This window comes from Acomys russatus, chromosome 20 (assembly GCF_903995435.1).
Source record: "Acomys russatus chromosome 20, mAcoRus1.1, whole genome shotgun sequence".
Lineage (NCBI taxonomy): Eukaryota > Metazoa > Chordata > Mammalia > Rodentia > Muridae > Acomys > Acomys russatus.
Window position 1 is genome coordinate 30,083,313 of NC_067156.1, and position 15,879 is coordinate 30,099,191.

Sequence of the window (15,879 nt, forward strand, 5' to 3'; positions counted from 1 at the left end):
GCCAGGGCTGTTACACAAAGAAATCCTGGCTCAAAACAAACAAACAACAAACCTTGTAGTTTATATTTGTATCTCTAGGAATGCATAAAAACCCCTCCTTGGTAGATGAACACACTTGGGCCAAGGGACTTCTGCCAGGTCATAAAAGCAATGGGAGAGTGCACAGCAGCTGCCTATGTGTGAACACTCCCGCTGCAGGGGCATACCTGGAGCTTGGCACCCAAGGGAAATCAACAACTCTGATAACCATTCCATCTAATCCAAGAGTAGAGCAGCTTCGGACTGCGTGTGAAAGCCAGCATGTGTGCCAGAAAGAGACTCCAATTGCAAACTGCACTAGATAGTGAAGGGAAAGGGGGAAGCGCAATTGAACAAGCCCCAAGAGGCTCGTTAGCACAAGTGACTTCGGCCTCCAGCCCCACGTCCACAGCACGACTTTAATTTACAAACATCGATAGAAAGCTTGAATGTCTTGCTTTTACCGGGGGAAAAAATTAGCTATCAGATCCTGCCTTTACCACTACTAAACAGCTTCAAGGATAACGTCCAAAAGTGAAAGTACAGTCACCTAAAAAAAACAAAAACACCCTGGCATGGGCACTTTGGCAGAAACCGGTGATGCAGGCCCAGCTGTGAGGTGTACCAGAGAGGCAGGCTGGCCCGAGAGAACATCTGCACATGGGCAAGAGGCAAAAGACACTTAAGCATGGATGCCTTCGGAAACCAAAACGCTAATTAAACTTAGTCTCTTCAGAAGGAAAAGTTATAAAAGCTAGCAGGGCACCTATGCTCTCTTACTTCTGAACATAATAAAAAGGAACCTATGCTCTCTTACTTCTGAACATAATAAAAAGGAATAAAGGGTCTGTCGGGTTAAAACGTTGAAGTTACTTGGTTTCGTTCCAGTGAATATTCATGAGAAGCTAACAAGGCACCTCAATGTACATTCCATTTCCTGTCTATTCATTTTTACACACACACACACACACACACACACACACACACACACACACACACACACACCACTGTCCAAGGTATCACCGGTTATGGAGGAATTAGGATCAAGACTAATTGAGCCGGGGCTGAAGAGATGACTCAGTGGGTAACAGCGCTCACTGTGCAAGCTTAAGAAGCTGAGTTCAAGATACGAGCACCCACATAAAAAGCTGGACCTTTCTCTCTCTCTCTCTCTCTCTCTCTCTCTCTCTCTCTCTCTCTCTCTCTCTCTCTCACACACACACACACACACACACACACACACACACACACACACACACCTGTAACCCAAACTAGGTAGGCGGGTGGAAGACAGGAGGGTGGCTGGGTCTTGCTGGTCCACCTTCAGGCTCAGTGAGAGACAGAGTAAAACACCTGTTGCCAATCAAACATGGGTTGTGAGTCTAGAGCCAACATATGGCCACCTCAGTGACAGAATAAACCCACTTAGCCCACATTTCACACAGTGCCTGGCACAATGCAGATGCCCTCTTGTAAGAAGTTAGGCGACACAGAAGCAAGTGTACAGGGTGTAGTCGCTTAATCATCTGTCACCAATGAAATGGGAGTGTAAATCAACTTGAGTATCTTACAGGATGAAGATATGATTAACAACTATTAACAAGCACAGACTGAAGACAGGTAAAATACAAAGTCACTCAGGTGAATGGGGCAAGTTATAACCCCCAGGAGAATATAGCTTGCTATCTGCCTTCACAAGGACCACCAATAGGGTTTTATTCCTTTTTTTTTTTTAACAAATGACTATGTGCAGCCAATTTAATAATAAGAAACCTCAACTCAACTTTTAAATATTATCTCTCCCAAAGGAGAGTCCATCCTTTTGATGAATAGACTTATGCACAAAACAATTACACTTAATTATTATTATTATTATTATGGCTTTTTCCTAATACAGGATTTAATAGATGAACAAGGAGTCAACTCAGTCAGAGACGCAGTAATAAAATTAATTTTTGCACCAGGGGCATTATTTTGAGATTGCAGTTTTACAGATAAGAGGGCGGTGGTGTTATTTTTCTTTTTTCTATTTTTTTCTTTTTTCTTTTTTTAACAAATGCACATATGCGGTCTAGCAGAGAACTAGCACAACAATGCATCAGTGAGTTAAAGTGACGTCAGACCTCCTACGAGTTCAACTACTCCCTTCCAGCCTAAGCTAAACCAGTCGGAATCCATGTCCGAAACCCTGTCACCTAGGCCAAGAACACACCATGTACCTCAGCAGCCCAGTGTGGTGCTCCAGTGTGGTGCTCCTTAGAGCAGACTCAGACTGGTTTAGCCTGGGCTCCAGGAAAAGGTTAAATCCTGGACTTTTTAACAACTATTGACAGAAACTTTGTGCAGACATTTGTTCATTTGCTCCCCCCTCTTTTTCTTCATCAAGCTCACGACATTCTCCTACGATGCCTTCCCAACTGAAGCCTCCGTGTTTTCTTAAAGCCAACGTTAGTTCAAAGTAGAAACAAGCTTACCTTCTGAGCTCCTTGTCTTAAGAATGTACTAGCAAAACGTTCCAGAATACAGTTGAGAAATCCAGCCCCTGTGATTGAAATTCTGCCTGTTTGAATGAACTCTGTCCTGAAAGAAAAAAAAAAAAAGACACATAAAAGTTATCTCCATGAATTAGCATCTGCATAAGGTAAAGTGAAGCAAGCCATGAGGGTAGAAGCGGGACTGGCTGAGGAGAGCCAGCTACAGTGGGGGAGGGAGAAGGATGGGTAATGGGGCATAAGCACGGCGAAATGCATTTTTTTTTTTTTTACCTGTAATTGTCAAAAAAACCACCTCATCTTTCATGTGATTTTGCATTTGGATATGTAAATTATAGACACTTTCAGCAGCATAATTACTACATATAATTAACACAAAATAATATCCATAATAATTGAGTAATTACCTGTTACAACAAAATATTCTATTTAAGGTTGACCTAGCTATATACAGTTTATACAGCATAAACAACAATCATTTGAATTAAAGAATATTCACTTCATTGTGCAAAATAATGCCTCTTTGAGAAGCTACCATAACCATTTGTGCTAAATTGATATAGTTTCCAATTGCTTTCCACCCCCTTAATTCTCATTTAGTGCAGCTCCCATCCCTTACCTAGGAAGCTTGGTTTTTGTTTTTTTGGTTTTTTTCCCCAGCTGCAGATGGAGGCTATTGTAAAGAACTGCACCTGGCTAAAAAGAAGTTCCTGTGGAGTTCCCATCCATAAATGGAACACCTATAATAAACCTCTGGAGCCAACGCTTGGGAAACATCCCAGAAGAGGAGAAGAAAGACTGTCAGAGCCGGAGGACAGGGAGGACTGATGTCTTCTGGAGGTGATGAAGATGCTGCACCCATGGACCCTCAACAGCTATGGCTGCCTGCACAAAAGCTGCACGACACCACACCAGCCAAATCACCAGCATGGCTGGGGAAGGGGCTCACAGGGGCTCACCCCTAGTTGACCATCTTCTGAGGCAATCCACAGCTTCTGAGAGAGACTGTCTTCTTCAAAGACAAGCCTCCTGATATATTGTCCATGCCTAAGTGGTCAGCCATACACCAATGTGCATACAGGGCAACACTAACTGGACTGAGTAGGGTGTGTGTGTGTGTGTGTGTGTGTGTGTGTGTGTGTGTGTGTGTGTGTGTGTGTGTGCGCGCGAGCGCGCACGCGCGCGCGTGTGTACACACATATATAATTACAGATGGAGGGAATGTGAACTGGAAAGGGAAAGACGGACATGAGGGGAGTTGGGAGGGACATAAATATGATTGAAATGCATGTTTAAAATTCAAAAATAAAAACAATTTAAAAAGAAGTTATCACTCTTTGGAGGAAAGGTGCTGCTTTTCTCAAGACATAGTGTCACTTCATAGCTCTGGCAGTACTGGTACTCTGTACACCAGGCTGGCCTTGAGGGTACTTTGTTTTGTTTTGTTTTGTTTTGTTTTGTTGCCAAGAAAGGGTTTCTCTGTGTAGCCTTGGCTGTCCTGGACTAGCTTTGTAGACCAAGCTGGCCTTGAACTCACAGAAATCTGCCTTTGCCTCCTGCGAGCTGGAATTAAAGGTGTGCATCACCACCTGGCTCAGGATGGCCTTGAACTCAGAGATCCACCTGCCTCTGCCTCCCTAGTGCTGGAACTAAAGCAGTGTACCACCATCCCCAGCTAGAAACTATCCCTCTTAATTTGCAAACGAGGGGACTACAGTTCAGGTAACATCCAAATACATTTATGTTCATGGTGATCAGGACCAAGAGCCCCTTTCCTTATATGACTAACGTGAACATTCTCCACAACAGTAAGTGTGGCTAGTTCCTCTGTTTAAAAGTGAAATGACTCTTAAAATTTGAATCTAAGACCAGTTCCAGCTTCCTGACCCTGAATAAATTATGTTCTTTCTCTAACCAATTTTCTCATATATAAATGGGATCAAGATATCAACCTCTTTACAAGTACTATAATAAAGGAGTTTCTACATATAACACGGATATGAAGGATGGCTGACACGTGCTAAGCATTCGCTAAATTCTAGCAACGGTTGCTAAAGAGAGACAGGCAAAGAGGCTGCAAAGCCAGAAGTCTGAAGTAGTTATTGAATCCCAGACAGGGGCCAGGGGTGACAGGGAGCAGATGTGTTACCGCTTCTATTGTTTTAATTACCAAAGTTCAACCAATATTAATTATCCCCATCTCATAAACCAGAGATTTGGATCACACCTGAGAATGGTGTACGGTGGCTGAACAGGAAGCCTCCGGCTCCCATCCTCCCATGAAAACAATGGTTCAACAAAAATATACAAACAAAATTGCCTTTGCGAGACCTCCTGAAACCAATTAAGAGGTGGAGTACACCCAAGTGAGGGCAAAGCCCAGAATAGTCACATCAAAGCAAGTGAGAAGAAGTATGCTGCCATCACTTGTGGCAAGAGAAACTTTTCTGTCACTGTGGCAGAACACCTGACACAGGCAACTGAAGGAAGGCGGGGCTGACACTGTTTATCGATGGTGCTGTTCTTTGTGAGGCCGAGTGTCTTGTAGCCCAGGCTGGCCTGAGACTCTATATGGCAGGAACTGGCCTTGACATCCTGATCTTCCCGTCGCCGGCTCCCAAGTGCTGAGTTAGAGGCACACATCACCGTGCCCAGCTGGGAGGAGATGTGTGCTTTGGGTCCTGGTTTGTGCAGTATAATCTGCTGAGATGGGCAAAGTCTGGCTGCGTGGCCAGCTCCGGTCCATGCCATTGAGAGGCTGTTTGCTCCTATCTCAGTAGATTCATAATCCAAGGAAGGAAAATGCATTAACTCGATGCCTTTCTTCTTTTTTACCTTTTTTCTCTAGTCCAGGACCTGAGCCCAGGACATAGTGCCACCAACATTTCAGTGCAGATTTCCCCCAGTTTAGCTTAATCCAAACTGGAAAAGCTCTTACAGACACATTCAAACCTGTGCTTCACTATTGCCTGAGGTGTCTCTTAATCCATCTAAATTAACCACCACACTCCTGATGGCTCCCTCCCAACTAGCACAGCAGAGCAAAATGGGGAGAAAACTATAAAAGCCTGTTTCTCCCACAAAAAGGAAAGGAGATGAATGCACATTTAACACTGGTTTTCTGAGGCATTGCCTAGGGACATGACCCCAGGGAAGAGAAGCAGCCTACTCGAAGGCTTGGGGGTCATGGAGAACAGAAGGCAGCACAGCAAGCTGGTACAGCCCTCAAGAGCCTGCAGTACCACAGACAGACCACCAGCAGAAACAAGAGCTTACCAGCTCGTGATCACAGGGCAATCTCTGTATCTGTGACGTCACAGAGTCCCAGAGAAGATACTCAGAAAAGGTTTAAGAGGCCTGCACACTCTTGCTAGGATGATTCATGGGGATTCGCTGTAAAAAGCCAGCCCATGACAAACGGAAGAGGTGGCTATTGTTTCATAAACCTAAATCTCTCTGAAAGTTCATAGGGCTTACATACACACACACACACACACACACACACACACACACACACACACACACACACACACAAATGGCTCAGTCACAGAACCAAATAAATGTTTTAAAAGGCACTCTAAAGAAACAGATATATTAATATCCTGACAATGAATTTGAAATAATTATTTTTAAAATGTTCAATTAGCCAAAAAAAAGAAAAAAAAGAAAAGAAAAAAGAAAAAAAAAAAGAAAGAAAGGAAGGAATCCAAACAAGAAAATGAATCCAGGAAGTTGAATGGTGAACAAGATAAGACCATCAACAAGGACAGGCAGTTCAAAAAAGAAAAACAAACAAAGAAATGTGGTGAGAACTTGTGGAGCTGAACACGTTGTCGGGTGGGCCCACACTTCATTTATATATTACATTATTCACACTTGTGGGGTCTTAAAAGAGAAATCATTGAGAACGGAGAAGAGTCGTTATATAAAGCAATAATGGTCCCCAAACCCCCCCCCAAAAAAAAAAAAAAGGAAATGTGCATACAAATTCAAAATCTCAACAAACTCCAACTAGGAGCTGTCTAAAGAAATCTACATCAGGCATATTATACGGCATCAAAAGAATATGGAAAGCAGCAGGAGAAAAGCAGCCTATCACACACAAGTGGGCTGCTGGGAGATTTGCAGTGGATTTTTTTTTTTCATCAGAAATTTTGCAGGCCAGAGAAAATTGGATTAATATATTCAGCATACCAAGAGAAAAAAACATAAATGAAGAACTCAGCGAAACTACCTTCCAGAAATGAAAAGGAAATTAAGACTCCTAGCTATACAAAAGCTGAACATCTGTATCTCCACTAGAGAATTGGGCTATAGTTAACCTGGTCTGCACGCTCTATATTACATATCACATATAGTCACACATGCGCGCGCGCACACACACACACACGCACACACACACACCGCCACACCGTCCCCGTAGAGCTGGGGAAATGACTAGATAGATAAGAGTGCCTCCTGGCAAGCCTGAGGATGGGAGTTCAGATTCCCACATAAAAACTACGTGTAAGGCTGAGCATGATGGTGCACGCCTTTAATCCCACCACTCGGGAGGCAGAGGCGGGCAGATCACTGTGAGTTCAAGGCCAGCCTGGTCGACAAAGGGAGTCCAGGACAGCCAAGGATACACAGAGAAACCCTGTCTCGAAAAACAAAAACAAACAAACAAAAAAAAAAAAACCAACCAGGTTCAGTGAGGGATCCTGTCTTAGAAAAACTAAGCAGGACACCCAGTGTCTTCCTCCGGCCTACACACACACACACACACACACACACACACACACACACACACACACATTCCACACATCCCACACATACACCACACACATACCTACTACACAAAAATGACAGCCTTGAATATCAGTTTTACAAAGACAAAAACATTCCTTTTTAAGCTGCTGGTAATACTAAGGAAACCTTGTCAGTTGAGGCACCTGCTAACTTCGGCTCGCCCTTCACTTCAGGTCCTCCTATGTCACCACTTGGTTTCCTTGCCCCATGCCATATGGGAACCAGAGGCTCTTCCAGGATCTCGTCATCTTAGTAGGAACCACAAAGGAACAAGTAGGTGAATGTCAGCATCAGCCAATGGAGGCAAAGCTTTCCCCAAAGAGAACCCACTAGGGACCAGCACAAAGTAGCAGATACTATCTGATGAGCCAGCCACACTGTCCTAGTTTGCTCTCTGTTGCTGTGATAAACACCACTACCTAAGAGCAGCTCAGGGAGAAAAGGGTCTATTTGGCTTATACTTTCACATCATAGTCCGTCATTGAGGAATTCAGGGTAGGAACTCAGCCTGGAAGCAGGAACTGATGCAGAGACCATGGAGGAATCCTGTTTACGGGTTTGCTCAGCTTCCTTTCATGTACCACTCAGGACCACCAGTCCAAGGGTGTCACCACTGGCAGTAGGCTGGGCCCTCCACCTCACACTTGATTACGCTCCAGCGTGATGGAGGTATTTTCTCAATTGTGGTTCCCTCTCAGGTGATTCTACCTTGTGTCAAGGTGACAAAAAACAAAACAAAACAAAATAAACAAGCAAACTAGCTAGGCATGATGGTGCACACCTTTAATCTCAGAACTTGAGGCAGAGGCTGTGAGTTCAAGGCCAGCCTGGTCTACACAGAGAGTCCAGGACAGCCAAGACTAAACAGAGAAACCCTGTCTCGAAAAGCCAAAATAACAAACAAACTAACTAACTAACCAGTGCATGTGCACACACACACACACACACACACACAGACACACAATCTGAAAATGCCTATACATGACACAGGCTTCACCAATGCTATGATAATCTCAAGAATTACATTGTCTGGGAGATAAAAGTGACGAGGGAGGCAAATGTCAGACTGAGAGGAGCCTCTGCTTTGGACTCAGATGTTATCCTGAATGAAGGAGACTTCCAGGAACACAGGGTCACTGGCACAGATTAACAGCTGCCTGTGCACCATGCACCTTTGCTGCCACCACTGATGCCTGTCGACAACCCCTTATACGCCATTTGCAGTGCAATTCTTACACTTAATGAGTGCAGTAACATTTGTTAAATGAACTGGTTAAAAACCCTTGCAATCACACTACTCAGTACAGAAAATATTTTCTCAATTCTCCCTACGTATCTTACAAAGAGAAGAAAAGACCCAAGTCTCCTGTGTGTATGTTCCTGTATATATACATATATGTGTGTATACATGCACACACACACACACACACACACACACACACACAAATATTCTGAGAAACACTGGACTCAGCAAGACATGATTTTAGTCAATATAGCTAGTACGACCTTGTGTTTTCTGTTTTGTGGCCAATACTGAGTATTCAGGGCTTCATGCAGGCCGACAAGTTCTCCAACAATCAGAATCAGCCCCCGCCCATAAACTCTTTTTTGGATCTAACAGTAGTGCCTACATTTAGATCAAGCTCACAGCAAAAATCTACACCATTCAGCCTCCTCTTCCCCCTCCTCCAACCTTTCTCCTCCTGCTCCTACACACACACACACACACACACACAGAGAGAGAGAGAGAGAGAGAGAGAGAGAGAGAGAGAGAGAGAGAGAGAGAGAGAGAGAGAGAGAGAGAGAGAGAGAGAGAGAGAGAGAGAGAGTTATCCCATCCCATCCGACACATACACATCAGCCTAAGCAGCTTCTTAGACTTAAGCTCACTTAAAATGCTTTGTTCATGTAAAACTGCATTCTAGTGACACTAATCTCTCCTGTCTTCTTTCTGCATTAGACAAAGTAGACTTTTACAATGGTTTTAATATTTAGAAATGAGATGCTGAAGAGTCTCCACTCTCCAGGAGAGATGAAGTCTTCAGTCCTCAAGCGAGTGTAGGTGAGGGCTAATCACAGTCTCTCTTAGGTCAGATTCTAACCAATATCTCTTTCTGCCAATTTGAGAAAGGAATTCTCAGAAAAGCATGCTCAGGGTTTGCCTATTTGTATTTGGCAGCCTTGAAGAAAACATCTTTCCTATCTTGGTGCATCTACAATTCTGAGTGTAAATCAATATCTATCATATCTAGTCATTATCAACTTAAAACATCTGTCTAGACCTAAAAAGCATCTCAACCCCTAAGCAGCTAAGCTTAGTTATAAAACTAAACTATCTGGTCTTCAACCCCATTGGAGACTTGAGAAGAAATAAAATTAATTACCTCAGTATACAGGGAGTGTATGCTAGCAGCTTCCCAAATGAGAAGATGACAGAGACAGTTTGCTGCCTGAGCAGTCACCCAAAGCTCTCTATAGCATTGGAGTATCACCTCAGCCTTCTGGCCCAATATATCTGATAGACGTATCCAAGCTTGCCCTTTTATAGGCAGAATTCTATGTGTGGTAGAAATGAGGACATTTTGCCCAGTGACTGGTTTGCCACATTTGAAGCCATCTCCATAAGGAGGTTCTTTGCTGCTCACCATCTTCTTTGAGGTAGGCTGGGTGTTGCCGGGAGTTAACCTGTCTCATTGTCAGTGAATCTTTAAAATAACAAAAACCTCTTTAAATGTCATAGTCTGTATGTCTCTGAGGCTTTTGAAGACCTTAGCTAACTTGCCTTACTTTTATATAGAATCATATCTATCTGCTACACCTTACACTAAACAATTTTTAAAATAAATAAAACAAGATGGACAGACTGACTAAGATGTAATGTAACTAACAAAATCTGGAAGCATTAGAGTGAGAGCTGCTACTTATTTATTTTACTCTCCCATTGTTTATAAGTTTTATATAATGGATGTGTATTAGTTTGACAATCATATAAAATTAACAGTAAAGCCATGACAATCATTTCTATAGAAATAAAACAGTCTGAAAATGTTCTGTGCAGGTGTTTTCAGCAAAAGTGCAGCCAGCACAGGCTAGGCCACCATTTAGTTACCTCATAGCATTCCTCACCCTACACTCTGAAAGGCGAGTTCTTTCTCCCTACCCCACGCATGAAGTGGGTGCTGTTTATAACAAGAAGCATACATGGCAATTCACGTTTTCCTCCTCTGCCTTCCTCTCCGCTAAGCCCACAGAGAAAACTGTATCACACTCATCTTACACACATTTTCACAGCATCAGTGTACGTCACACACTAGTTGGCACATCCACAGAGGCTGCTATGCTTTGAAACTTAGTTTCTCTATATAAACATGAAGAAGCTGCAGGATGGGGATGCTGAAAACCTTACCCAGGGACCGAGGGGCTGATCCAGTGCAGATCCGGTGTCATCCATAACCTCAAGGCCTTCCTCTTTCTCTGGCCCCACTTACTGATACTAGCCTGGGAGATCATCACCCACAAATGCTACTGTTCTGGACCTCTCATCAGTCACTGATTAGTCACCTCAGTAGGCCATGCCTTTCTGGTCCTTACTACTGCTACCGCCTGCCATTTTCACAGACTTTCTTTTTTACTTCCAAATCAACTGCCTCCCACTGGGGTCCTTATCTCTAAAATTAAATTCTACTACTTCACCCTGCCCCAAAATCAGTAAGTGCATCACTGCCTGCTTACTGACATGGGGCAGACAAAGCGTGGATTCTCAGACTCTGACTCACACTTACCAGACATGTTTGCTGTGTGTAGCTGTAAGATGCTGGGTCTCATTGCTGCCTAACTTCCCACTTGCTGAAAACACTCCACATTACTTATCCACTTTTTCAGCACTGACAACAGAATGGGTCCCACTTAGGTGTATGTTTCAACAGTGCTGTTAGGAACATGCATACTGAGCTTGTGTGTGTGTGTGTGTGTGTGGTGTGTGTGTGTGTGTGTGGTGTGTGTGTGTGGTGTGTGTGTGTGTGTGGTGTGTGTGTGTGTGGTGTGTGTGTGTGTGGTGTGTGTGGTGTGTGTGTGTGTCTGTGTGTGTGTGTGTGTGTGCGCGTGTGTACAGGTCACTATAGTGTCTAGCAGTCAAATTTCTGACTAGAGAATGCCAAATTTTTTTCTAAGTGTCTCTTTTTTCTCTCTTACAGCACCAACTTCAATTGCAATAACTAGTATGCAGTAAGAAATCACTAAATGCATTAGGAAGAAAATAGGGAGGACAAGAAGAAGGGTGAAAAACGAGGTATAGACAGGGTGAAAAAAAGAGGTCCACCTGCTAAGGTCAGTAGGGGGCAGCCTTCACCAGCTGAGGGACCAGCCAACGGCAACATATGTGAATGAGATTGGTTCACTTAGGCAACTCCAGGAGCAGTGTTAGTTTTTGTCCATACAATTCAACATACGACACACCAGAATCATGAAAAAGAACACACAGTCCAAATCTAGGAGTTCTGAAAATTAACAGAAGTTTAAACAGCCAAGACTCCTAGTTTGACTATGTAAAGATTTTCTTCTTCTTCTTCTTCTTCTTCTTCTTCTCCTTTTTTCTCTTCTTTCTTCTTTCTTTTTCTTCTCTCTTTGTTCTTCTTCTTCTTCTTCTTCTTCTTCTTCTTCTTCTTCTAAATGTAGGGAAAGAAGAACTCAGGGGAAAAAACCTGGATGTAACTAAACCCCAGAGTACAGGGCTACCAACTTGGAGAGCTCAAAAGGGCAGTTCCCAGAAAAGCAAAGTCTCTTAATGAGATCTTGGCCTGGATTACTAGCTGGCTAGGTGTGGCAAATCTTGTCTAATTATCTTCATGATGGAAATTTAATTAAAGTGCCTCTGAGGGGAGGGGAAATGTTCCACTGGTGTCATGATGTGGTGACATCTCTGTTCCAATCAGAGTTTAGGACCTTCTATATCTACACAGAAAGAGGGATGCCCCAAAGGAGACACAGGGCTTTCCAGTCAGCATGCTCACTCCCTGAATAATCTCAGAATCTAAAACTGCTGCTGGGAACCCCCCCCCCCCCCCGCCCAGCTGAGAATTGCACCCACCAGACTGTGCGGTCTTTCCTAGGCTATTTGGCAAAAACCCAATTCTGTAACCATGATCCCCAGAGAGCCCATGCAATCTACTCAGCTCTCCTGTGCACAATTTCAGAGTGTGGGTGCCTACTAAAGTTGTATTTACAAGTGTGATATAAGCTAAAACATAACATAAGCAAGCATATAGGCTGCATCTACCTACTGGATAGACAGATGGGCACCACTTCAGGGCAGGGATTGGCAACGTCACTCCTGAAATCAGACCTTTAGGACTGTCATCTCTTTGCTTCCCCAGCACAAAAGTAAACCCTTGAAGCTCTCTGAAACGTTGCCTCCTCTGTAAAATTAGATCAACACCTCCGACTTGAATTGTCCCACAGTTGAATAAAGCCATCTGTTTAAGGTGCTAGAGATAACACACACTTGCTCAGCTCACTTTGTTATGCAACTCAGGAACCACCTGCTCAGGGATGATCCCACCCACAGTAGGCAGGTCCCTCCCACATCAATCATTAATCAATAAAATGTCCCAACAGTTTTAACTACAGGCCGGGCCAAACTGATGAAAACACTTTTTTTTTTTTTTCAATTAAGTTCACTCTTTAAGTTGTCAAAAACTAACCAGCACACCCTCACCACAGTTTGGATATGGACCATCTCTATAAGGCTCATAGGTGGAAGGCTTGATGCAACGTATAGTAGAGGTGGGGCTTTTGGGAATGAGTGGACTGTGGCAAGTTTGAGATAATGAATAGATTAATCCCTCCAACTCACAACTGAATGGATGACTAGGGGCGCAGATGGTTAGGAGGAAATAGAAGATGGAGACCTCAGAATAAGATACCTCAGGTTCATTCTCTCCCTCCCCATCGCTTCCTCTCTCTCCTTCCCAGCTGCTGTGAGGTGAGTGGCTTTTCTCTGCTGTGCAAAGCTGTCTGCCTTTCCTCCTCCCCGGCATGCAGACCTCTGAAGAATAAGCTCAGGCCCCTTCTCTTCCTCTGTCTCCCCTCCTTCCCTCCCTCTTCTTTCACTACCTCCTCCCCCCCCCCCCACCCTTCCTCTCCTTCTTGGATGCTGAGAAGTGAGTGGCTTTTCTCCGCCAGGCCTTTCCTTAACGACCCTTGCCACAAGCTTGATTGAAAGCAACAGAACCAGCTGGCCATGGGTTGGAATCTCTGAAATGGTGAGACCAAATAAACAGCACCTCCATTAAGTCCAGCTCTGATGATAATCAAGCTTCCAGGTCAATGCCAGTGAAGGTAGATCTCGGGAGGGAGGGAGACTGTCACCTCTTGACTGTTGTAGAATCTTGGGTTCTGCACCACATCAGTGCCTGGCTGATAAAGCGTTATCATCTTAATATTCTAAGTATTTACATTGTTGCAGATTCAAGACTAACACACACAAAAACAGAAACACGTGTATTCTGTATGCTCCCTAAGAGCAGCCGTGTCAGTCTCACTGAAGTCTTGCTTCCTCGCTCCTTCCCTTCAGTCATTCCTCTCACATACATTCGGGGGCTGCTGAGAGTTTCCTGGGCTTTTTAGCAGGGATTTTTCCCCCTCCACTGGGACATGTTTGCTGTCTGCTGGAGAGAAAGATTATCAACTTCCTGTCACACTTTACAAGATTAACAAGGATTTTGCAAAAAATGAGGATGGAGTTCCAAAAGGATGCCAGCTCCGTATCTGCTTATCAGTGAGGCCACAGGACACAGCTAGTTATCAACATTTGCAAAGCTACTAGACAGAGTCACCGGGAGCCCCTTTAAAACTAGACCCACTGCAGCACATGTGTACTTAATTCCCTTCTGAACCTTGCACTAAGACATAACTCTAAACCAATGGAGGATTTAAAAAATCAATAGATGTCCACTAAGATATTTCAAAAGCTTTCACTTGTAAGTGCCACAGAATGCTCTCTTGGCTAAACATCATTGTTTCCAACTCAGCAATCACCGCTTTTCAAACATAGCTCCTTTTAGGAGCCACCCAACATCAGGAACATTTATTCACCATTAGTGACCACTTGCACTTAGCCCACGCTTATACCCTCCAAGAGTAGGGCAGTCTCACTTGGCATCTTATGAAATCTTCATTTCACTCTATGAAGGAGCTAAACCAACTTTTCCCAGAGCAAAGAGTACACAGGTGACCAAGAGCATCCATGAGAGCTCTCCACATCACTACACAAGACTCCTACCCAACCACACCAGAGTTTCCCAAGTTCTACACGCCCTCTGCCCAGCATCAGCCCTTTCCCCTTCCTCCCACCACTCCCAGAATGGACTAGCTGAGCCACCTGAATCCCATGAACACTAATCGTTCATTTGTCAAAGGGCCAGGAGTATCTTCTGGCTGCCACACACTGTGCTTGACTCTGGGTTACAGAAAACCATGACATCAGGGTAAAACCCCCGTAAGACAGGAAGCACAGTTAAGGAAACCAGAACAGATGACTATGTGAACACAAGTATCAGAAGGCAAGTAGGATCATTCATACTGAGCCCAAATAAAGCTCTGCCCAGATGTTGAGTTTGAGCAGAATAGCCTCTGGCTCAGCTTGTGCTAACCAGAGATACAGTCTGCTAATTGTTAGATCATCCTCTGGTGTCCTGGAAATCAAGCTCAATACAGGCAGACGGAGTTGTGTCTGCAAATGACTACAGTAGGAGTGATTCAGGATATTAGGTCAAACCCCCTCAAGCCCTTCGGCATCAGGACTGAGGCTTAACAACGATTACCAGGTAACATGAGTAGAGCCAGGATGCTAATACTCGGAGAACCATCAACTTGGAAATGGATCAAAGACGGCAGTGCCAACCTTAAGGTCTCACAGAAATCACCCAACTGCTACATCCGCTGCTGACACAGGCATAGGAAGACTCCAGAAGAAGAAAGAGATGGGTACACAAAGAAACTGCCCAACAATTACCTCTTGAAACATATAAATCATACTGTTTGATTTGTAAGACAATCACTTGAAACTTGGCAATTTTAGCCAAGAAAACTAAAAGTGAAAACTTCAAAGGCTACGTGCCTATTTATTAGAATGAGTAATATTCACCTGGGGAGCCTCTATGAAGTAGACTGTTCAACCCATTAATTTAATCTGTTTGTAAAATTTCATTTGTGCTTTCAACATCTATTGTACTCTGTTCTAGGAATGGTCTCACTGGAATTTTTATTAAAATGAAACTTCAATGTTCTTGGTATATACTCAGCTGAGTAGTTTAAAGTCAGACGTGTGGACGTGAGGTCTTGTCCCATCAGGGCACAAGGAGGGAGTGTTGGTCATGAAATCATTCGGGTACGAACTACTGAAATCCTACGTAGATTGTAGAAGAACCATCATGTCACCCAAAAGCAAAAACTCCACTAAGACTCCACCAAGGAGAACCTGAAGGTACAGATAGTTTAACCTGCCATGAAAACACACATAGTTGTAGGATGCGGAGCAGAAGGCAAAACCCGTCAGGAAGACAACTGTCATTTAGAAGTG

At 43.8% G+C, this 15,879-nt stretch overlaps 1 protein-coding gene across 1 annotated transcript in view; it reads right to left on the reverse strand.

The window, feature by feature from the left end:
- The window catches only part of Prelid2 (PRELI domain containing 2), a 67,719-nt gene that overhangs the window by 25,408 nt on the left and 26,432 nt on the right, over positions 1-15,879 (reverse strand). The window contains exon 5 of the mRNA XM_051163918.1: positions 2,493-2,598. Within this exon, the coding sequence (XP_051019875.1) occupies positions 2,493-2,598 (106 nt within the window). The remainder of the gene's footprint in view (positions 1-2,492; positions 2,599-15,879) is intronic.